Source organism: Pygoscelis adeliae, unplaced genomic scaffold (genome assembly GCF_000699105.1).
Source record: "Pygoscelis adeliae isolate BGI_AS28 unplaced genomic scaffold, ASM69910v1 Scaffold72, whole genome shotgun sequence".
Lineage (NCBI taxonomy): Eukaryota > Metazoa > Chordata > Aves > Sphenisciformes > Spheniscidae > Pygoscelis > Pygoscelis adeliae.
The window spans coordinates 3,044,945-3,069,231 of NW_008824286.1; the positions used below are offsets into that span (position 1 = coordinate 3,044,945).

Genomic DNA, 24,287 nt, shown 5'->3' on the forward strand with positions numbered 1-24,287 from the left:
CCTGGGAGCCACGTCTTATCCGTCTGCCCTCGGCTAGGGCTGGGGTGAGAAGGAGCCGATGGATGAAGTAGAAGAGCGTAGATGATGCTCCTCTGGGAAAACCTGCCTGGCCTCTGGGTGCCGGACGGGTAGCCTCATGCATCTCCAGCCTCTGGCTTCTGGGTTATTTGCGCTGGGATGGCCTCGTCTGGTGTCTGTGGCTGCCCCAGGCTCTGCCACTACAGTCTTGGTCCCCTCTGCCCTGTGTTTTGCTGCTCAGACCAAAATGCTCCAGGGAGGCGGCTGCTGGTGTGCGTCAGTGCAGCCCAGTCCTGGCTGCGGTGTTGGGGACACTTGTAACGAGGGGTGATGGTTACGCTGGAAGGGGCCAGCTGGAGGGAAGGATGTGTCTCAGTACTTGAATATCTCCTGAGTTGTCTGACGAATGGTATGAAATACTATGGAAGATCTTTGCTCATTAAGACTTTCTTCTGCTCATAAGAGAGGGCTACCTTGAACTGCAGACGTGAATGGATTGCACAATATAACTACTGCTTAATCAAAAGGGTTTTGCTTGGGTGTTCGGAGGGGTGAAGGGTGGAGTCACAAAGGCCAGTGAGAACAACCAAGCAATTAAAGTGCAATTAAGTGAGCTGCCTTTTGAGATGGTCGGTGTTGCCTGTCTGTTTTCCAACGGGCTGGTCTTAGTTGCTTGTCTGCACGGGGTGATGAGACTTGATCCCTCACACTTTCCTCCTCATTTCAGGTTTCTACCATATTCTCACCGGACACTGCGATGGGCCCTTCCCAGCTTGGCCTCGAGATGCTGGTATAGCAGCAGGCGGCTGCGATCCAGAGGACCTGCAGTGGGACATTGTTTCCTGCTGGGACATCCTTCACCTCCTCTCTCTCGGCAGAAGCGATGGATGCCCACGTGGACCTCCTGACAGAGCTGCAGCTGCTGGATAAGGTGCCCACACTGGAGAGGCTGCGGGCGGCCCAGAAGCGGAGGGCTCAGCAGCTGAAGAAATGGGCACAGTATGAGAAGGAGATGCAGCACAAGAAGCGGAAGCATGAAAAGAAGAGAAATGCTGTTAACCGAAAGAAAGTGTCTTTTGAAGCCAGCGTTGCTCTGCTGGAGGCTTCTTTGAGGAACGACTTGGAGGAAGGTACGGCACTTGTATCTGGCAATTTCTTTGTCTGGCTACATGCGAGGTCCATGTAGCGCTGTGGTGTGCAGAAGCACCTGTGTTGAGATCCATGGACTGGACTACCCTTGGCGTGGTGTTGGTCCCTAGAGTGTTGCCATCTCTGATACAGCTATGGGGTCCTTGAAGCACTGTGTGACACCAGCGTTACCTAGATTGATATCAGGAGTGGGCGCACGAACGCCAGGATAGGGCAGGAGTTATGATGGAGATTTGGGGAAAGGGAGGCGGCTTTCATCTCTTTCCTTTTCACACTTTCTACTTACAGAAGGTGTGAAACGCTTCTTTGCCTTCTGGGTGTGCCTCTTTTAGTGGTTTTATAGAAGTCTGTCACAGGGATTTACATGTCAGTGTAAATCTCTTCAGCTTCCCTGCTTGGGGGGATGGATTGGGAGCTACATGGATGTGTGAATTTTTTCCCTATTCAAAATACTGAAAAGCGTGGCTTTGCTTAATGCTTCCTATAGAAAAGAACTGCAAATTGTTCAAAAATTGGTTTAATTGCACCGTTTCAAAGTGGATCAAAGTGTTTTGCTTTTGCTCCAAAATCTGAAGAGGGGGGAGGAAATGTCTAAACGACAATCCCCATTAGCCTCAGCACAGGGGAAAACGTGTAAGCTTACTTCTCTGCTGAGAAGTAAAAACATTTCTTGGAGGAGACCTGGAGCAGCCTTTGGGGTTGCTGCTCTGCCAGGTAGTGAAATCTTCCTGTTCCTTCGGCATGGCAGAGACAAGGGAGATGCTCGGGAAACCTGGCCAGTTGAGTTGCATCTCTGTTAGTGAATGTTGCTCTAGTTTCCACATCTTTTGCAAGAAGCAGTATATACTTGCCTGGTATGTGGGTGGAAGGCAAGGACCTTGTCTTGTCTTGTGAGGAGCCTCCCCAAAGTCATGTCCCTGTTTCTGTGGAGGCCTTTTGTGCACCATAACTTGTCCCCGTGTGCGTGTTTTGCACCTGTTTGGAAGTGGAGCACTTTGGACAGTGATGCCTGCCTGGGCGGTGTGTTACAAGCGTTTGCCAAGCCCTGCTGCGTGTCTGTGGTTTTGCATGCATTTGCAGCCTCTTTCTGGGAGAGCAGACCCGTGATAATGCCCTGGAAACTGCAGGCTTTTATTTGTTTCTTCCATGGTTTAAAGGTTTAACAGTTGCTTCCAGCTCTTTGCTCCAGTGAACCTGTGTTTCTCACTCTGAGCTGTTGTAGTCTTCTAGGAGAGCCCCAACAGTGAAGCCAAGTAGAGCCCTGCTGTGAAATTGTGTCTATTGGCATTGCCTGAGATGACAGATTTATGACTTGTATCGCCTCTGCCTGTGCTGGCAGATACTTGGCAGGGTTTGGCTTTGGATTTTGTACCCAGCTGCCCACTTGTAAGTGACAGGTCACAGCGCTGGGGTGGATAACAAGCATTTCGTCATCCACCTTGTCACGCGGCAACGGTGCCTCCGCTCAGCGCTTGGGCTGGAGGCTGCCATGGGGCCAACAGGTCTGTGAGAGGCCCAACCTTGTAGTTTTGCTTTCTGCACTTTCTGGCTTTGGACCTGGGCAGTTTGGAAGGAGGAAAGCTCCTTCACTGTCTGCCTTACAAATACTTTCTTATTTTGTGAGAGAGGCACAAATGGCAGAGATGTTTGCAGACACAGCACTGGTGGAGGGTGGTTGTGCACCCTGACGGCAGTGAGCAGGCAGGGCCGGCGTGTGTTCAGGCAGCGGCATTAACGTGCTAGTGCCAGAGGTCCTGTGGACGACGGTCTTGCACCACATATGGACATGGATACTTTGCTGTTGGGGGTGCAGGAGTTGAGCTGTCAGCTCAGAGCTTCACTCTTTTCCTCCTGCAAGGGAAAATCCATTGCTGCAGGTCTCTTTTGGTACTACAATCCTGTCGATCTCTTTCCACAGGCGAGCCCAGGTAGCGGGCATTAACCATCGGTCGCTCTTTCCGATGCGATGCTGGTTACACCAAACGTGATAAAGGCACTTCCCTGCTCGGTGGAAAAATCAACCCCTCCGCCCGCCGGAGAGAGCAGGGGAAGTATCCCCGCTGCCACGGGTGCTTCCCCTGTGTAGCTGGATTTTTCAGATGCCTCCAGTTTTTAAATTTGATTTGTTTTATGGTCTATTAATTTAAGTCTTAAAACTAGTGTGCGGGCAGGTCCTGTCCCTGCTCTGCCCCCTCTGTGCTGTGGGACCAGTATAAAGGGGAGGAGGGGACAGAGTCAAACCCAGACACCAAACTGGGAAAATTCCGTATCGAGTGCCCTAGGCCAAAGTGAGGGAATTCGTGGGCTTTTGGAGGTCCCAGGTGATTATTTTGGTGTATGAATCATCTTTTGTTTCCATGTGGGAAGTGGAGGGGGAGGTGAAATATAAATGATTGAGAAGTTAGCTTGAGGAAGGTTAGAGAGCTGGGGGAGCAGCTGGCACGCGTCACCTCCGAGCTACCTCTGAGCGGGTGTGCCATTTCCATTCTTTGTTACTTTTCTGTACTTTTGTATTTATTTTTAACGTTCTCACTCCTGAAGTGGGAGAAGGGATGGTAGTAGGCGCTGTGCAATGAAATCGGGGGAAAAGAAAGCGGAGCTGAATAGCGAGTTGGCTCTTTGTCCAGAAGGTGTCTTGCGCTGTGGCGTAACCTCCTGATGGAGGCGGTGGGTCGAGCCCTGTAGGATGGCGTCGGTGGCTGCAAAACCCTGCCTTGCTCTTCAGGGAGCAGCCCTGTGTCCCTGAGGACCTGGACGTGCTGACTTCCCTGTCCTTTGCCTGCGCCTTGCCTGGGTGTAACTGAAAGAGCCGCGCTTGTCTTGCTCAGCTCCTGTGCGCCCGCAGCTATCTGCAGCACCTTCCCTCGTCCCCGCTTCCTTCTGCCATCGATGGCACGGCCACCGGGCTGAGCCACCCCGGCTTCCCACCTAGCCTGTGACCTCTCTGGCTCTGCAAATGTGACGGCCTCGGAGAAGAGGACTTCTTTCCCATGTAAGAAATCCAGGTTCGTCTACGGCTGATGAGTCCATGGGTGATCGGGCGTGTTGCAGAATTGCTGTGTCAGCGTGGTGGCGAAGCAGGACTGAAGGCCAGGGCTCCTAGGGAGCATCAGCCCCAGCGTGGGCAGGAGCTGCAAAGGGGTGATGGCTCCTGCCTGCTTGCTCTTCCCATCTTCTGCAACAGATCTGTCAAAATATCCCAGGTTTAACAAACAAGCTGCTATTAAAAGCTCCTTTGGATCTCTGCTGACAGAACCAGGGTAGGGAGCACACCGCAAACACGCTGGTGGCAGATGTGAGCGGACAGTCACGCTGGGGAGAAGTAGGTGATGGGCAGCGAGCCCAGACCGAGGGCAGCGGTTCCCCTGGGCTGCAGCGTGCCTGCTGGGACCTTTGGTTTGGAAAGCTGCAATATTTACAGACAGTTCATGGGTGAGCTCTGAGGTGAGAGCAGAGCGCTCCCAGTTGCCACACTGGACCCGCTCCGCTCTCCCCTGCGGAGGAGCTGGGAAGGGCATGCTGTGGAGGGGCATCACACACAATCACCGTTTTAAGTGGAAATATGTTCAAGTCTTCACCCAGCTCTAGGCACAATCTGAGCTGGTTGCAGGGGGACGGTGCAAAGGGAAGGACACTCAATCCATACAGAAGTTTTAGGGAGTGGCAGTGTTGTATACAACCTCTGGGCTGTTCTAATGGCTGTGAAGGAGACTTGCTTTATAATGCAATAAAACAATACTTTATAAGCTACCGTACTAACTGCAGAGAAATTCTGAGGGCTGCTGAAGGCTGTGGCCCTTCGAGGCTGGCCTGCAAGGTGATGGACTGAAACCGTGGGGAGGAGGCTGGTCCCGCCGTTCCCAGGGAGGCACCTTGTCCCCAAAAGCAGCCCCGGCTGCTGCAGGGCTGTCGTGTCCAGGTCTTTCTACATCGCTGAGCTCCTATGAAAGCAGCCCCAGAGCGCGGGGAGAGGAGCTGGTGTTCTGTAAATTGAAAAAAGAGATCCCAGAGGTGGGTAAAGTGGCTGCCTGTACAGATGTGTGGCATTTGCTGCCTGGAAGTCCCTTTGCAGACCTGGCCTGTTTGCAGAGGGACTTCCCACTTCAATGACAGAAGCTGGAGGTGTTCGCGTTACCTGGGGGGTGAGCTGTGTTCCCTTCAGCAAACCCCCAAAGAAAAATTAAAAAGAAAGAGAAATAAAGCCCCTGAAGGACCGATTCACCTTCCAGCAGCGCTGGAGGTGCCCTGGTTTCTCCTGCTCTTGGATGAGAGCTGCCTCCCCGCAGGTGCCTGCTGACCCCCTGGCGTGGCTCCGGGAAGCATCCCTGCAAAGTCCTTCAGCTCCCACCTTCTGGCACTTCATCCTGCAAACAAAACTTTGTCAGAGTCAGAGTGTTGCATAAAACAGCGTTTCTGCAGAAGTTTAACCATGCAGATCCTTACAGCTGGTGAGCCAGAAAGTGAATGAAAACTCACGTTTGATGACCTCGGACTTGGCATCCAGCAAAACGGTTCCCGTTAGCAGAGCAGCGGGCGCAAGCTTGGGGCTCTCTGGTCCTGCGCCAGCGTGGAGATGATTTCCTGGAGGAGGGTATAAGTATTGCACGGCTTATTCGTGTAAATACATCCCCCACGTTTCCCTTCGTGCTGACCCTTAAATCTCCTGTAAATGTGTGGTAGTGATGAGCGTGGTAAACCCTTTTAGGAGCCATCCCCAGGCAGCTCCTACTGCGCTCCCTTTGCACCTTTCTGGAATAAAACCAACTTTGTCACTTGCAAAGGCACCTTAAAAAGAGGCCCTAATTAGTGTCTATAAATTGCTTTCTTTAACCTTTCCAAGTTGATGTGATCTGTTCCCTTGTTAGTAAAAACCTTTTATGAGGTGCCTTAATTTTCTGCCCACATTATTAGTCTCCTGAAGCTTTTTACATGGGGTTCCTGTGTCCATGTCTATGAGCAAATGCATTTATCTGTCTGAGAAGATTTTTCTCCTGGGTTTCGTGCCCTTTGAAGGGCTCTGAAAAAAGAATCTCATTTATCCCCAGCAGTCTGAGTGTATATCTGGGTATTTGGGGAATGACTTGAGTCAGAAATGAAGAGTTTCTGTTCAATAACAAAGGCGTTTCTTGAGTTTTAAACTCCATAGGTGTGGAAATGAAACCCATCCTCTTCAGGAAGCTGTGTGTGGGAGCTCTTGGCGATGATGGATTTTGTTAATTTTGTTAATGGTGGTTGGTATGTCTTCCAAAAGCAGATTCACATATTTGGCCACATTTAACTTGGATTTTTCATGCAATCTGGATGCGATGCCAACGCGGGGTGGCTTGCATATGTCAGCTAACTAGATGGCATCTGGGAGCACGAGCAATATTGAATATGCAACTTTCTCTGTTGTCATAACAAGTAAATAATCTTTTTCTTTTTTTTTTCCTTACTTCCTGAAATTTCAGTCAAGTGGGAAAATTGTTTCCATTTCCATAAGACCTTGAAATGCCAACTTTTCTGTTTGGCTGTTAATGCTGAAAGTCCATCTTGGGTTTTTACTGGGGTGAGGCCCTCCTCCCCCAAATCTGGAGTCAACTTAAACATTTTGTTTCAAGCCCTTTCTTTAAACAAAAATTTTTGATCGGAAGTACTTTTTTTATTTTTTAAATGACAAAATGAGATATTCCCTTAACTTCAGAATGTGTTTTTTAAAAATGTTATCCCAGCTGTTGTAGAAGAGCTTTGGTTTCAGTGGATCAAGCCTCTTAATCCCTTTCAGAAGGATCCGGGTACTTGTTCTCAGGGTGCTGGCTGTTGCGTGCACTGAGCATCGCTGCTTGCTGTTTCAAGACGTGCGAGTTGAGAAACAGACTCTTTCCATACCTACAGACCAGAAATTCTGCATCTTTTAAGTTCCTCGATTCGCAGCAAGGCTTATAGCACAAGCAGTCTCCCTCCTGCGCCCCACAGGGAGCAATTACTTTTCTTGACTAAAACAAGAACTGAAAACGTGCATGCAAATGCTCTCTGACTGTCCTTGCTAAGAAACGGTGATGTAGGGATCCTGGCCGGAATTTTTTTTAATCAAAATTTAGCACACGCACCCACATACACATCCCCGCACACCCCCCCACAGCCTCTTGCAGGCCACGCCACCCACCCCCACCTCCGTGGGCACATCTTTCCGCTCGCACGTTGTTTCGGCGGAGCGCACTTTCTCGGCTCGCATGATGGAAATGGGTTGGTTTCACATCGTTTCAGTTTCCGGCTTTTACGTGTGTGCCAGCTTCCACCATTTCTGATACCGCTAAAAATATTTCTTATGTATCTTGTAATAGTATTACAAGATAATGAATAAACATTGGATACAAACTACTTGTCCCTCCAGTAAGGATGGTCCGTTTGGATTCAAGGTGTTTTAAATCAAACGGGGATTGGCCAATGACTGTTGCCAATCCCAGATTTTGTTTCTTACTAGAAGTGGCTTAAATCACTTAATCGGCTTCTAAAATTTGGCTACAATGTGTTTTGGAGGGGAAACTGAGAACCGGTGTCTCCTTGGTTGCTTGTACCCCTAAATTCAAGCTGGGTATTTCTTTGGTTTATTAGTATTGTCGATGGTTGCTTCTTAATGCAACCATGAGTAAGGAGTATTCCCTTTCGAAAGGAGATCTGGGCAATGGGGAGTAAAGGCTGAAACTCTTAGGGTTGTGCGTGCAAGGTGCAGTAGGTAGGATATGTAAGGTCACCATCTGCTCTGCAAACCCTGCCCGGCCAACTCACGGCAGGGAGAGCTCAGGATGCAACGGCCACCTTCACGGGGAACGTCAGGACTTTTGTCAGCTGAAGGCAGATTATCGATGGGACCTTAATTCAACCAGGTGCCCGGGGATGTTCATGCATAAAACCGAGTGCTAAATCGCTGGCGTTTAACCTTCCCCTTCCCTGTCCTAGCTGCTCTGCTTCCAGTGACGTGGAGGCAGCCTTGGATGGCTGCTTATTTTCTGGTATCTACAGGCTGCCAAACGTCAAAGTCAGAACTTCCCAATCTGACCCTGATAATACTTGCTGATACATCAGTGGCTTTTTCTAGCCGGTAACTTCCCAGCTTGGTTGTCCTTGTGATTTCCCCGGGGGGATCACTGCCTGCCGTCCGGACGAGGGGGACCAAGGCATGGAAGTGCAGCGATGGCCACGGATATGGGTTGGAACAAGCACTGAAAGCAGCACGCTTCGCTGCCTGCTTGGTGGGATAATGGCATGGAAGAGCTGACGCTACAGCCCAGCCAGCTCCTCGCTCCGGGGGGCTGTGGCATGGGGTTCCTTGCAGGCAACATGTTTCTTGCCTGTCTGGCTGCCTTCCAGGTGTGTGCTGTTTCCTGCGCTCTGATTAATGGTGTGTTTTGTCCCAGTCCAATAACGAGAAACCAGAGCGCGTAAATAGCCGCTCAGTGGGGGACCTCTGGTATCTTCTGCATAATAACCAGCAGCAGCAACGCGGAGTGAAATATTGTCTGTCTTCCCACCTTGGCCGTGACCTCCGATAGCCAAGGCTCAGTCTCGCTGCAGTGCTGTGTTGTGATATCTAATCCAGTTCTGCTGAAAGGACGTAAGATGTTAGCCTGATCACGCTTGAGAGCTCGCTGGTACCTGGTGTTTTGCAGCATCATTGTTTTTTCAAGTGTATTTTGAAAAAAATGAACAAACAACCCCAACAATGACAACAAAAAAAACCCCTAACCCAAAAAAACCCTCTTCTTTGCAAATTAATATTGGTGTGGAAATTTTTTGGGGTAAAGACTTCTTTCAGGGCTAAACCTCACGTGGCTGCTTTACCCTGATGCAGGTGAAAATGCAGTGCTTGGATGTAGTTTCCAGACAGGAGGAACTTGGCTGTAAGCTGTGGCTGCAGGCTGTGCTTTCTGCTCCTTCTCCTGGTCAAGGAGAACTTGAAAGGTGGATTAAATCTACTTTTTTTTTTTTTCCAGATTTAAATTCCTGCCTTTCTGGATTCAGGCCAGCTCAGCTGGTGTAGATTTCTTCCTCCTAGAATCATGGAAAATAGAGGTTGAGGGGGCCTCGGGAGGTCATGTAATCCACCTCCTGCCCCAAGGCAGGATCAACTGTATCTAAAATGCTTGCTAATGAGGTTGGAGTTAGGTATCTTAGTGTATTTATAGGCATCTCTGCAACACGAGAGCAGGTACCTGTGCAAGCGGCCCTGCTTCTTGTTCACTTCTGCGTATTTTTCCCACTTGCTTATATTTATCCCCCTTTATTTTGCTGTGCATCCCATCCTTACACTTATTGACTGCGAGTTTTCCTACTTCCGTGAAGAACGCTCTAATTCTTTCTTTAATAGCAGTTGCTATGGCAGCTGATTCAGGCAGTGCCTTATAATCTAGTGCAGAGCTGCTTTTACATACACTTTCACTGCTTGTTTTTTCCTCTGGAGCCTGGCCAGATCTTTGGGAAACCTTATCACCCGCTGCAAATGTCTTGACAAAAAATAAAAAATAAAAAAAATAAAAATCAGATTCTGGCACAACTGTTAAAAATGTCTTCTAAGCCTTGCCTACCCTCTAACCCATCACCCAAAGGATGCTAAATAGGCCAGGAAGCGAACTGTTTAATTCTGTCTGCTGATGCCTTTGTAATCAAGAGCCAAGATGCAATCAAGCACCCTGCACTCCTTGTAATTCGGGGAACAAGAGCCCATGTGCAGCTACTAGCAAACGGATGCAGTTTCCACTGAGGTCCCTGCAATTTGAAACTGCTTATTGCTGAATTTGGCCTCCGGATTCCCTAGATAGCATGAGGTAGACTGGCTATAAATGTTACTCATGTAGGAAACTGGCTTTAGTTGCTTGGTTGTGTTTCTCACACTCCATATACATTTTATAACAGTTTGCAGCATCTGTCAGTTTGGCCAAGGATTTCAAGGTAGATCTCAGTTCCCTTTTTCCTGGTGGTCTCGCCTGCTCTGCCTGGCTTTGCTTCCAAGGTGGCACAGAGAAGTGGTCCCTGTCTTGAGTGTAGGAGCACCAGGCTCTGAATTGCAATGGGCAACTTCCAAAGTCTCATTTCAATTTGTGTGCCTTTACCTGGGCTGACAAGAGAGATCATATTAGTAAAAAAAAAAAAACCAAACAAACCCAAAACTAACCATGAGATTAAAAAAAACCCACTTTTTTTTTTTCCTCCTAAGGATTACTGCTATAGTGTCTGCTTCTAAAAAGGGGAGACTAGAGCAGGAACTAACCTGAACCGAACTCTCACACCGTTCTCATTGGTTGCACCAGCCCTGTTTTAACCTGGTTGGCAGCTGACGGTGTCCGTAGTAGAGAAGCGTTATCTGCACATAGCTTGTATGTTGTCCTGTGTTACACCTACATCTGTCTGGAAACATCCACATTTTGAGTGGGTGGGGGCGATTCTGGCACCTTCAAAGTATTTCCACTCTGGTCTGATTCAGAGCAGCAAAGGTCGGAGATCAAGTGCTGATACTTGCATGGTTCTGGATGAAATGATAAAGCTTGAACGTAGTGAGACGTGATGGCTTGGCATATTCATACAAAGTCTTTCAAATTACCCAATCTGAATGATCCTCTATGTAAAAAACCATCTATTTCAATAAAAGCAAAATTTTACTAGCAGAATATTCTCAAATGAAAGCAGCAGTCCTTGCACAGGAATGGAGCAGCTCTGCTGCACCGAGGTTTCATTGCTGCAGGACATCCAGGGTCTGCCCAGCGGCTTGGGATAAGGAAGTCACCTGGAAATCCATACCAACTCCCAGCCTCTTGGAGAGGGGAAGGAGCAATGCCCCTGCAGTAAAGGACGGCCATTTCACTCGCATTAAAGATGTGGCGAGAAGAGCACTTTCTGCATCTGTCTACCGATGTTGGGCTCAATTCTCATGTGTTGTCAGTGGAGACAGGTGAGATCCGAACTGGGGTGCTGTGAGTAACCCTCTGGAGAGTCCGTCAGCTCTACAGAGGCCACTTCTAACTTAGAAACCTGGGGCTGGACGACACGTGGCGCTCCCGCAGGGAGCGAGTTTCAACCTACTTAGGAGCTCAGACTCTTTCTGTGACTCTCGAACTTTTCAGACCCGGTTTATTTTTTCACTTCAGATCCTGTCAGTTTGTCTTTAATTAGCAAGGCCAGAGCAGGGCTCATCGGGAACTTAAATGGGACTCTTCTTTTAATTAAAATTTTGGTTTGGTAAGCCTGAAATAGCAGGCATTAGAAAGAGCCAGAGCTCCAGTGAAGGAGGACAGTCCCTGTGGATCTGCAGTGACATTCTCCTGGCTGTCAGGCAGTTGATCACAGGGTTTTCTTTCCTCCTAAAGCTGATGCTGTCAAAACAATGATGCAAGTCCTGAATCTGATACGAAGCTCCAGTCTAGGCTGTAACCAGTCAACTTCCAACCTGCTGCTGGATGCTGTGCCAAAAAACACAATGTATCTGGGTTGGTAGGTGGCAGCGGGTCATGGAGAGATGCTGGAAGTCCATTTTGCTTTTATTAGAAGGGCCAGTGAGGTTAAAATTTCATCTTAAAGGGCATCTAAGCAGGATTCCCTGTGTGCTTTCACAGTAAATTTATTCTTCCATAACTTTAATCATGCAGTTGTGAAATAGCTATGAACAAGCTGCCGCTCTGCCCCCTGACCCAAATTATTCTCATCTGTGGCAATTTTCCATCACCCTTCGGAACAAGGAAAACTGTTATTTGAGTACTCGTCAGCATTGAATCTGTAGCGTGGGTTCAAGATTTGCGTCATCGTTGCGTTGTATCACTCAGTGCTCTTGAGATTTGCCATGTGTTTAGTAGCAGGAATATTTGCAGTGTTGATCTGTCCGGTTACCCTAAGGGGAACAAGAGAACAGGAAATATTTCTTGCTTCACTTACATTCAAAGACTTGTCTTCTAGCTGAAGGGCAATATTTGTTGACTGATCTCCTCCCATGAAGTGGGATTGACAGCTTGAATTGCAGCTAGAGGTGGAGGGTGATGAGACAGAGGTCTGGTCATCTGGCTTTGCTTGATTCTTGTATTAGTCTATTGGGTTTGAAAGCTTCTGGAAACATGTTGCTCACTCAGCCTTCCTGGACCAAGCTCTGATAGGAGCACATTCAGCTACCATCAGCTGGGGGCTTCTTGTGAATCCCTGAGGATTTTGGCACAGATCTCTAAAGATATTCGGATATTTTAACTTCTACTGAAGTCAGTTTGGTTTGGTCACTTAACGCATTTGTGCTCCTTAAGAATACAGAGTCCATCTGAAAAATGCTCAGCTCCTTTCTGTTGGATGCTGGTATAAAGACCACCCAGTTAAGCACTCCTACCCCACAGTATTAAAATATACTGACATGGCATTTTGTCCCCCTTGGGGATTGCCCCGATCAGCAGCAGGAGTTCCCAGCAGCAGTGGAAACATCTCATCTCTTTGCTGTGGGAGGAGTGGTTCCCTGTGGCAGCCATTACCCAGTTCTGGAAACCAACCCTGCTGCCATGGGCTCCCCACCCTCCTCCTTCCCCTCCCAGAGGAAGGGGCTGTGGGTTTTCCAGCCGTGGAACAGGAAGGAAACGGGGAATCCTGTTTTACCTACCCACTGAGCTGCTCACATCTGTTTAAAGCTCCTCCTTGCAATGTGCTGCTTATCGCTGTGGAACCTTCTTTGCCAGCTGTCCTGTCTCTGCTGAGCCCTCTGGAAAGAGCTCCTCCATGGAGCATTGTGCGTGGAGGTCCTGAGATGCTACAGCTGGGATGCTGGAGAGCGTTTCAAAACCCAACAGGCTGATTCGAGGGGTTAAGACACCAGCACTGATTGCTGTGTAACTGGGAGATGAAAACAACAGCTTTGTCACCCACAGACCATGGGGTCTTGGGAGTGGGGAGTAAGAGAAGGATATTTATTCACACTGCAGTGAGCAAAGTTGGTCTTGCAGTTTTGCCCTGTCCCGAAGCAGTTTCTGTCTTAGATCCTAATAACATCCAACTCAGTATCAGCTCCTTGGGAGGTATCAGGTAGTGTCTGGCCTGTGCATGAACGTGGAGGTTTGGTGAGACTCATGCAAAGCCTTGGCTACATTTGTTCTCTCTCACTAAAATAGGAGAGGACATTGGGCACTGGCTGTTTTGTTGTGGACATCCCTTTGCTCTTGTTGGGAGGTCTGAATTCTCCGCAGCTGCGGTAAAAGCCTGCAGCGTGGCAGACCTGCTGGGTAGGAGGCCACCTTCCCACACTGGACAGGAGATAGCTTCGAAGCAGGAGAACCAGAAGTGCCTCCCATGCACAGGACCTGGGAGAGCTCTGCAATTCTCTGTGCCCCTGATGCTATGGGAGGGTCCCGCTTCTGCATGGGAGCAATTTGTCTCCGTTACAGCTCCGAGGGCTGTTAGCAAAGGCAAGCAGGGTGACAGAGCTGCGACTGGAGGGGGTTTGTTGGTGGAAATGCTTGTGGGGTAGGCAAAGGGACGGCTGGAGGTCTCCTTGCCAGAGCAGGATGCACATGATGCAGGAGCAGAGGGAGCGGTGCAGGCTGCCCCTGGCTCTGGGACAGCCTCCTGGAGCAACAAAAACCTCATTAGATTTGGCACAATTTGCAATGTACAGAGTGATCATGTAAAATGCTGACTTGTGGGCTTAGGCATTTAACCTAAGCAGAAGTGTCATGGGCCAGGGTGGGTATTTCCTTTGGAAAGAAAATTTGTACCTGTGCTTGTGCATCCCCTGGGGTGCGCGCAGCTCCGGAAAGCAGCAGGACTGGCAGGAGCGTGCAGGGACGCAGCCAGGGCAGCCTTCTCCGAGGCTGCTGGCGGGGGGGGCTTTTTGCGCTGTCATCAGCCCTGGGGAGTGAGTTGTTCCCATGGGGTTTGGGGAGAGTGGGTGCACGAGGGGCTCCGTGGGGCTTTTTACCCTGCCAGCCTGGGTGCGTCTCGCTGCGAAGACACTTGCACTGGCTGGCCCCCATGTTAATGAGAAGCTCTGTAGCTGTGCTGCGCATGGCAGAGGGTTTTCAGGTAGTGGTTAACAAGTGACTGGTGGAGCAGGAGCCCAGGTGCCCAGCAAGCCACTGAGTGGCTGCATTTAACTAAAATTAGCCCCTTGTAAGTGGTGGTGGCAGCTGTGCATGACAGTGAGCTAATCTCGTGGGGGAGAGGATTTGCTGGAGGAGGTGATGGCTCCCAGGTGTCCTGGCTGTGCCACGGCTGGTGCAGGTACAGGGAGTTGTATTGGGCTTCCCTTGGGAAGGCAGGCACGGTGCCTCTGTGGTGTGCGTGCATTGTGTCCCGCAAGAGTCAGCGCTGCAAGCATCCCTGGGGGGAGCACCGACATACCCTGCCTTAGTCCGAATGCTGGCTTGTATCAGGGACCACGTAACCACACCGTCGTGCGTCCTTGGAGCAGCGTGCTTGGGGACCAGCGCATGGGCACAGCCAGTGCTTGAACCAAATCCCTCCTGTGTGGCCCTTCCCGCTGTCTGAAATGGGCTGAGCCAAAAGCCTTGGTCTGGCAGTGCGGCTTTGACCTGCCTGTAATCAGGACAAGCTGCCCTGTGCAGGGAGGATGGCACTGCCAACAGGCAATGAGCATCGCTTACTCTATTTAATTAAATTTTGGGGGGCTTTTTTTTATGGCCTTTTTTTTTTTTTTTTTTGGACAGCTGCTTAACTGGGAAAGTGAGCTGGGGGGAGGGAAGCTGTCCTTATTTAAAAGGGTCTACCCTTAGCCCGTAAATCTGGGCCAGATCTGCTGGTACATGCTGGCTGCTTTGTGCGACCCTGGTAAGGAAAGCAACCATAAATGTCACTTTATAGCTGTTCTGCTTTGCTTGATGAATCTGGATCAGTGTCTCTCTCCCTTCTAATTGCGTTAGTTTTCTTTTGATCTACCCCTATTAGGGGAAATCTAAACTGATTTAGCTATTGCCATCCATTTTCCATTCGCCTGATGGCTTTTTCCACAAGGCCATCTCGGCTCTACCCTAATTACTGTTAAGTTGTCTGATGCTGTAGCAGGTGACGCTCTGGTGTATAACTTTGTAAATCTTAGCCAATACTCACTGGGAATTTTATGCCAGATGTTTTGTTTCATTTTTGGACAGATTAGTTTTAAATTGGCAAACGCACTAGATTTAAGGAGAAGACAATTGCTACTAGCTGTCAGAAAGAAAACACTAATTATCAATCATGTTTATTGAGCCTCTGTTGAACTGATTTGCTGTAGAAAACATCATTTTCTTGTACTCTGTCTTCAGGAAATCTGATTTTTGTGAGTTCTGCTCTCTCGATAATGGTGATGTATGCTAGAGCATAGGAGAGAGGAAATATTAGCTCAGGATTAAAATCTGTGACACCCTGGAATTTAAATCACCTGTTTTTAGGAGCATAAAGCCATTATCTGTGCTGGTGTGCCATAAAATCATTGCAGATGCGCGTTCCTTGTCGCTTCTGCATGTAAACCCTGTCTGTGCACATGATTTACAGCGCTTTCCTGGACGCAGCAGGGTTTAGTGAATGCAGTGGCTTGTTTGTTTGCTCTGAATAGGCCCCGGTTTTGAAAACGAGCCTCGAGTTACTGTGAGACAAGATAAGAATAGTTAGGGGAAATTTCAGTGTTCCTGCCTCGCTCCGGGGCTTGGCTGCGGCGCTGCACTTCCCGTTACTCAGAGCGGCAGCAAGGCACCGACTTCCTCTGAAATCACCCGATTTTTGCAAAGCTGCTGGTAGGGTTGTTAAGTAAATCTGGTTTTTAGTAGGTTATTCTCCGCTGCAGTTGCATGTGATGTCTAAAATATATCTAGCTGTGCTACTGTTGACTTTAACGCACTCGAATTGACTGCCTGGAAAGGCAGGTGGAGGTGAAGGAGCATCTTCCAAAGAGGCTCATGTAGCCCTTTCCTGACTCCAGACTGGTTTTGTTTTTTCTTGTGAAAGGGAAATGTTATCTGTGAGGGGAGATATGGTACCCTGTGTGACATGGACACGTGGGAGCTGATCCAGAAACGTGGCCAAATAGGACCCGTCAGCGGGTCAACGTAGCCTGGCCCCTGTCTGTCGCTGCTGGTTTAGTCCTGGGGGATGTGCTTCAACAGCAAACTTCTCCTTATTTCCAGCGAGAATATCGGAAAGGAAGGGATTGCCAACCAAGAAGTTGGGGAAACCTTGTCATTCAAATCTAGTCCATTATCTGAAGAAACTCCTTCATTTAAATATTCTGGGTAGAGGAAGGAGGGACCGGATGGTTGCAAAGCATCTCAAAACTGCTGACAATGTAAGGACCTCCTTATAAGAGCTCCTGCCCCTCCCACAGTTCCTTGAAGAACCTCTTTCTAATGCTCTTGGAATTTTACTGCAGAACAGAAATTCAAGGGAGGGTTTGCACATCTTGCCCGGTTGCTCTGGGGCTCAGGTCTATCTGAATTCCCATCTGACTGGGGTTCTCGTGACTGGTGCTGGTAGGCTGGTGCTGGGGTGGAGGAGATGGCTCTGCCTTACGCCTTGTCCCCTTCCCATGGTGACTCTGCAGATCACAGCTGCCGTGATTTGCTCCTCTCCACCTGCGGTGGGGGTGGCCTTGCCTGAACCTCGCCTGTGTGTGCTGAGCGTTCATCTCCACTTTTATGGGTGTTTTATTTACTAGAAATCCCTGGTGTGTATGTTCTCCTTTTTAATCTCTTTGATGCTATTGTGTATTACAGGCACAAAACACCTCAGACCAGTTTGGTTTATTGGGTCTGTCTAGAGAAACAACCCTCTTGGGGAAGAGCCCCGCTGGGGAGCAAGGCTTCAGCAGTGAAGAGGTTAACGCGGTCTGTCCTGAAAACTATCTGTGCCTCATGCCAAGCCTGATTGTCATCTTGCTCCTTTTAGCCCCCGCAGTTGTTCTGTCCTCAGATGTGGCCATTTGATCTATGAAGGATGCATGTTTGTTGGGAAACTGTCACTTGCTTCAGTGTTTCTAGTGCCCTGTTAGGTGGAAGAGGTAGCACCCAAGCCTGCTGTTCCTTCTTGTGTCCTTCAACCAAAAGTATGTGGTGGTGCATGGAGACCTTGGCCAGCAAAATGTGCTCCATCCCCTAGTAACGGGTTGCACAGATTATGCAACTTATGCAACCAGGGCCCATTTTAACTCGCTTTTTGCTGGTGATCCCCTTCTTCCCAGGTGTGCCAGATGGAGGAAAGGTACAACTGTAAGAGCTGGCAGCAGCCAGGGCAGAAGCAGCATGCAGCCTTCACGCACTCGCTTTCCAAAGGGGAATATAGCTAGAATTTGGTTCAAGGTTTGTAGGTCAGGTTTCCATTATACAGCTGTACTGGTTGCAGCTGCTCTTCTGAGATCCAGACCTCGTTGGATGCTCCTGGTCTGGTGGGCTCCTTTCCCTGGGAATTATTCTTTATGATGTACAGAAAGAAACAGGATTTCTCTGTGTAGCACTAATTGGGGTGGTAATGGAGGCTTGGAGTGGGATTTGCTTCAGTCTGTGAAATGTGGGAAACATCTCAGAAGCATTTGTTACAAACAGCTGCTTGGAAAGAAATAAATTTTTTTAAGACTGTGTTTTTTCCAGGCAAAGGTAGGACCAAAAACAGTTGAGGAGGGATCTTACAACTGATCACAGATCTAGTAATGAGAATCAGATCTCCTGCATCTCCCAAAACAGGTACAAGTGCTCTTGGCGCAAGTCGCACTGAGCGTGTGGATCTCTGCCCGTGTTGAAAGACAGGACTGCTTGTGTAAGGAAGGTTATACCCCTGGTTTAGCGAGTGAGAGTGCAACCCTCCCGTTTCATTTCACAAGGGGTAAAATGGTCCGTGGTGTCTCCAGGAACCAGAGCACTTTGATTCCTGTCCTCACGGTGGTCTGTAAGGGCCCCGTCACCCTGGCTAACCAGCCCCGCTCCCGTTCTCGAAGGACTTGCTCTCGAAAAGGGCGTTGAGTAAGATGCTACAGGCCTCTTCTGCTGGATGTTGGTCAGCAGAAAAATACGTGTTCTTTCACCAGAAGCTGCCAAAGTTGCTTACTTCTACTCAGTGCTGGAGGTACTGAATTTTGGTTTTAGTAGCAGGAAAAAGTAGGGGAGTGCTGGATCTGGCCCAAGCGGGTGCATGGGACTGCACGTTGTCCCAGTACCGTGCATGAGCCGCAGACCGACTCCTGATTCCCTGCGCTGTCACTGGGATCCACCTCTGCAACCTGTAATTAGTGCTGCCAGCAGAGCAGTGTAAGCAGCCACTTAAGCATTAATTACTTTAATGAACTTACTAAGGTGGGTTTAGCTACTAAAGCATTTTGTTGTTACTATAAATTTTTAAGTCAAAATATTAGACTGTGGAATTGATGGGAGATGATGCAAAGCTCGAGCCTGGCTTTCCTCTTGTCTTAAAGTTCAAAGTGTGGGGTTTTTTTAGGTAATTTAATTATGCAGTCTTTTCTCCTCCATTGCACTGAAGCAGCCACAGCCGGCAGCGTGGCAGGAGGGCGTAAGGAGGCTCTCTCCCGTTTGCTCATACGTAGGTGTAAGGGATGCAGTGAGTACAGGGTAATCTGCCATCAAGCCCAGAAGATGGATGTCACCTTACTTGCATTGTGACAGCTAAAAGGTGTCCCATGATGCTTGGGCTCTTGTAGTGTTAAATATGTAATGAAAAACTCCCTGATGTGAGGGATCTGCTGGTGAGGGAGCTCTCTTATAAGCAAACAGGATGGAATAAAATGGTTCATTAACAAAACTGGTTTTAATACAGAAGTAAGCAGAGTTTTCACCACTGTGGAGAGAATGGTCCTGCCATTGCTAATGGCAAAACTTAATGAGGAATTTTAATGACTGTTAATTATTTTGAAAACTGCAGTTTTCTTGGGAAATGCAATAGACTTTGGCAAACTGAAGCTTTTCTCCACTGTTGCAGAAATGAAAACTGTAACTCCTCTGAGCTGACTCTTGCTGAAGAGGGTATGGGAGCTCCGCATTTGACTTGCAATACTAACGTGGAGAGTTGGACAGGGTCTTTCATCCCCGGACAGGAGACCTCTCGAAGGGACGAGGGGAGAGAAACGGGATATATTGCTCTCCCTCTGCTCCCTGCTGTTGCCTGCAACTCCTTGTTCCCACCATTGAGGAGTTATGTCTTCAATATTCAGAGATACTGCTCTGATAAATGGGATGCTTTAAACCTGCATAAGAGCTGTAGGAATTATGTATATGTTAATTTGGTGGTTTAAACTATGTATTGTGTTAGTATTAATAAGCTCAGCGTGTAAATACAAAGCAAAATTAATAAATAAAAAAAAAATCACTGTATGCACTGAGACTAAAGTGCTCATCTCGGAAACAGGATGAAACATCAGTGACCTGGTCTGAAGCACTAAGGCAAAGCACTTTCTGGAGGAGAATTTGAGCTCTTTACCTCTTTACGTTAAATAGAAGACTCCTAGACTGACCCTGAAGGCTGTTAGAGCAGTCTTGTAAGTGTTGGGAGTCCTGAGACTCCAGACCTTTCCAAACCTCCCCCCCCGTGAGGGAGCATCCTTGTTCCTCTGTCACGACATACACAACTCCTCAGCAGTTTGTGAGAGGGAGCTGGTTTTCTCTCTCTGCCCAGCTCTGAAGGGTTTTGCCAAATTCAAGCCGTATTCTGCAGAAGAATGTTTTAAACTGACTGAGATGGCTTTTGAAAGTGAAGGAGCCGCTCACTAAAAAGGAAAGTGCTCACGACCCTGTGCACAGTTTCTTTCTTTACTGCATCAAAGTGCAGGAAGCTCAGCAGAGGAGAGCTGGCAGCAAAAGCTGTCTTGTTTTGAGTTTACATGAGGCTGGCACTTTGGTGTCTATGGATATGGCAAAGATGGGTGAAGGCAACAAGTTGGACTTTTTTTTTTCTTTCTGAACAGTCTAAATGACCTGTCAAGCTCTCAAGCTGCTTCCCCGTGGGCTAACCTCCCGGCAACCACAAAGCTATATTGCATCATCCAGCCTGGGAGAACTCATCTTCTACTACTTGAGGTGGTGGGAAGCAGAAAGCACGTAGAACTTGTGACAGAAGACATTTGAGAGAGTTTCCAACTTTGTGTGATGAGGCAGGTGAAATAACTATTAAAACAAGGTGGTCTGTAGGCAAAGCACTTGACAGTCAGGTTATAGACCAACCCAGGTTGTATCACTGTGTGCCCACTTCTTTTGACCTAATTTAAAGGACTTTTGTGCAGTCTCTGAGGAGTCATGAAAGGGGATTTCAATCCTTCTTCAATGAAATTAGGAAATGTTAAGGAAATTAACTTTTTGTCCACCATTCTTCTTTTTTTTTAGATTTTATTTTCTTTTTAAGTTGGATGCTCAAGATAATGGGTCTTAAATTTGGATTGCACAACTAGCAACCTGCAGCAAGTTTATGCTGTGATCTTTATTGAGCAGACCATCCTCAACTGGATCAGGCCCAGGGTCCACGAGGTAGATGGTCTCCAGCTTCAGCCCCTGGTTGGGGGGACTAGTGTCCTCTGTGCACAGCAGCTGTCACACAGATTTCTTTATCTACCTTCTGTCAGGCCTGTCTCATTGATTATAAGTATTACTGTAGTGTGAAAAACCTGCATTTCTGCCAAACTCAGGTGCTAACTTCTGGTTCAACTCTTAAATGTATGAACCGGTTTCCATGCAGCACAGAATACCTTTGATGATGTTGTTCATGGATAAACTCTCTTGACTTCTCTGACAAGGTTTTGCTGGTTGCCAAGAGCTGGGAGAGCAGTCCATGTGGCTCTCTAACCTTTTTGGTTATGTTGAAAACAAATTTGCAGCACGGGGAAATGGGGTGCACAGGTATTTCTCGGAAATGCCCCTGCTTGGTATGCGGTGGTACAAGAATCACCCGTGCCTCCAGGCCTGGTCCCCCAAGGGGCAGGGGGACGTCGTGCAGTTGCTCGGTGGCCCATGACAGCTGCCCGCTGCCTCTGCGCCCCGTGCCGGCATCGGGCTGTCGCGGGCGCTGCGAGGTAGGGGCTGCACGGGGGTGACGCTCGACATCGGGGGTTGCTTTGGGATTGGATGTGTTTGACCTGGAGAGCAAATTGAATGCGCTTTTTCGTTAATACAAAAAAGAAGTTTGAGACTGTAAGATTTGTCTGTGTGTGATAGGTGCTGAAATGAAGATTGAAAGAGAAGTGGTTTGAAACTGGGGGAATAGTGTGATTTGATCAGCCCGCAAAAACTTGCAGACTTTTGGGACTTGGGCTTGTGAGAGGGGAGAGAAAATAGGTTGTCCTGCCTGGGTTGCTGGTGCAGATCAGGGATGGTTGTCAAACGTAGGCTTGGCAACCAAACGTGCTTCATTCTCTACCTTGGTGGCGGCATCATTCCTGATTTGTAGTTAAATGAAGCGTGCTGCCACACTGCAAGCCCTTTGGTTGACCTTGCTCCCCCACCTCTTGCAACTCGCTCTCCTTGCCCAGCCCAGGTCCTCGATGTGGTCAGCAAACAGGTCTGAGCCGCGCGGCGGAGGCCTTCCTGCGGGAGCGATACCAGCTGAGAGCTGCTGCCGAGCCACGGCTTCCGTTTCTCTTTAAAAGACCCAGGGACACAATCACCGAACTCTGTCAAATACAAGGTTCACCTTGGGATCTGGTTGCTGTCGAAACTGTTAGCGTTGGGCCTTCAGCTGCTTTGCCCAGTTCCTCTCGGCTGAACAACCGAACGGAGAGTTTTCTTGTGCTTAAAGGGCGGAGCTGGGACTCAAGGGCTCTGTCACAGCTGTGCCATGGACTGTCACTGTGACCTTGGCAAAGAAACCTGAACCTCCAGAGTCTTGGTCTAACTCAGGCTGAGATATCACATCTGTGAAATGAGGCGAATACTGATTGTAAAATCCCGGGAGACAGTCTGGAGCTCGCTCTGCTAACGGCAGCAGCGCTTTCGGAGATCTCTGGATGAAAGGCTCTGTTGAAATTCAAATGTCTGAATTCTGTAAAATTTACTGCTGAATAATTACAGGTTGCAAAAACAGAAGGGCTGCTAAGGATCAGCTGATGCTTCTCTGGTGAAGTTCAGGTTGCTGCTAAACTTGTGTGAAAGTTTTCTTTCTGTAGTGTTTGCTTTTTAAAAGGAAACCACAATCTCTCTTTATTTGACCAAAAAAAAAAGAAAGGGGACGACTTTCTGCTTTTATAGACACTTGCCTTCCAGCACTGCGTGGCAATGCAGCGTTTCCAGTAAGAAACGGTGCTGCTGAGCAGGGGGTGATGTTATAGCGGATTACACTTGAACTCCTGGTGTGCCCCCTGTGGTATCCGGTGTGGGGTAATGGTGTGAGACACACCTGGGCTGGGTGTGACCTGGGGGCTGGCACTGGCTCCCGCTGCTGCCGTGTCACACAAAGCTGGTTTTGAGAGGGCTGCATTGCAGAGCGTGTCCCAGCACACCGCGCTTCTGCCTTCTGCAGGCGTTTAGACCTTGGCTACGTGGCACCCTGTTTCATGAATGCAGTGATCCATGGGAGCAGGCCTAGGGTTGTAATTTGGTCCTGTATCTCTTAAAGATCTTCATCCCCGATGTACTCATCCTAAACTAAAGGGAGAAAAAGTTGGGGGGGGGGGGGGGGCAAAACGTGCTGATCGAGGTCAGAGTGGGTGCTGCTGAGGGTGGAGCAGGTACCGAAACAGCCAGAGCACTTGGAGCTTCTCTAAAGACCAGGGCAAGGTTAGAGATGCACAACAGAGAAAAAGGGTCTCTGAACTGGGGCAGGCTGAGGAGCAGAGAGGGGGGAGAGCCTGGTCTGCCGGCAAGCTCCGGGGCTGCGGTCAGCAGGCTGTCACTGCGGGGAATCGTTTGGTATTAATTCAGGGCAGCTTGAAAAGCAGATATGTATTTCCCTACCCCTCCACCAAAACCTCTTTTCTGTTACTCTAAATAGAAAGTTTCCTGTTTTATAATTGAAACTCTTAAAAACATTCATGAGGTTCAGGTCGGCATACAGCTGCTTAGCTGAGGCCCTGAAATACGAGCTGCGGCAGAGGCTGTTGACTCTGGAACCTAGTAACTCTTTCAAAAGGCAATACAAACTATTTCCTGCTACACAGAGCATATTAGAGTATCCTCTTGCAAATACTGGCAGGCTGGCTCTGCGTGGAGCTTGGGGGGATATTGCAATTCTGCTCCTCGGATCAGCTGTTGTGTTATTGTGTTAATGTAGCTGGGGAAGCTCTTCATGTGCTCAGACAGCTGCAAAAGTTTACCTCCTGACACTATTGCTCCCTTTTACCTAAACACTTCTTAAGCTCTAATTTCTATTAAAGCCAATTAATTTTTTTGCTGCATTTTCTTTTTGTTACCCTGAAAGATTTATTTTCTAATAAGTTTAGTACAGACATCACAGGTGATGACTGCTGCGAGTCTCAGTAGATAGGTTTTGGTCCAATACATCAAAGGTAGTTTCTGAACAGGTATATAAGCGGGATCGTCTGTGCTACTCAGATAAAAGGCTTTGATGTTGTGTTGTCTGAATGGATTTGCATGTGTTGTCATGGCTTCCAGGAAGAGCTTTTTGTAGGAAGAAAGCTGGAAGTAGCCAGAGCAGTAGGAGAACAGGAGGTCCTGGTCGAGCATTTACTGACTCTGTAGGTGCCCTTCCATCTAAAGCTGCCTGAAACACGAAGGGAAGCGAGATGTGTTGCTTGCCTGCTTGTACCCACCAAACTCAACATTTCAGGTGCGAACTCAAGAGATGGGGGATGCAGGTTCCTATTGAGCTGCTACTGGAGGACGTGGCTGTCCCTCATCCCTCACTTGCTGTTGGTGTTCCCTGCTCAGGCCACTGGCTCGTGTGGCTCCGACCACAGCGGGACAATTTCCTCTGTGCGTTGTCAGTGCCTTCTGCTGAGCACCATAGCACCCTAAAAGGCAGCATTGCTCTGCTCATCGCTACAGCTTCTGGGTCATCCTTGGGAAACTTGGCCTTGGTCTCCTTGATCCATACCTCCATAAGTCTGACTTAAATTTATTTTTAGTACTCTTGGAATCGGCACCATTCAAATACCGACTCCAAAATGCCTCTTAAAGAGAGAAGAGGCTCTTTGGCAGCCCAGGTGTCACTGTTGCAATGATATTGGGGAATCTGCTTTCATGGCTGCCTGC

At 48.6% G+C, this 24,287-nt stretch overlaps 1 protein-coding gene across 2 annotated transcripts in view; it reads left to right on the forward strand.

Moving 5' to 3' along the window:
- The first annotated feature begins 901 nt into the window (after positions 1-901).
- Positions 902-24,287, forward strand: part of PPP1R16B (protein phosphatase 1, regulatory subunit 16B) — a 40,144-nt gene continuing 16,758 nt past the window's right edge. For both annotated transcript variants that reach the window (XM_009318662.1, XM_009318663.1), the window contains exon 1: positions 902-1,148. In XM_009318662.1, coding sequence (XP_009316937.1) covers positions 902-1,148 — 247 coding nt within the window. The remainder of the gene's footprint in view (positions 1,149-24,287) is intronic.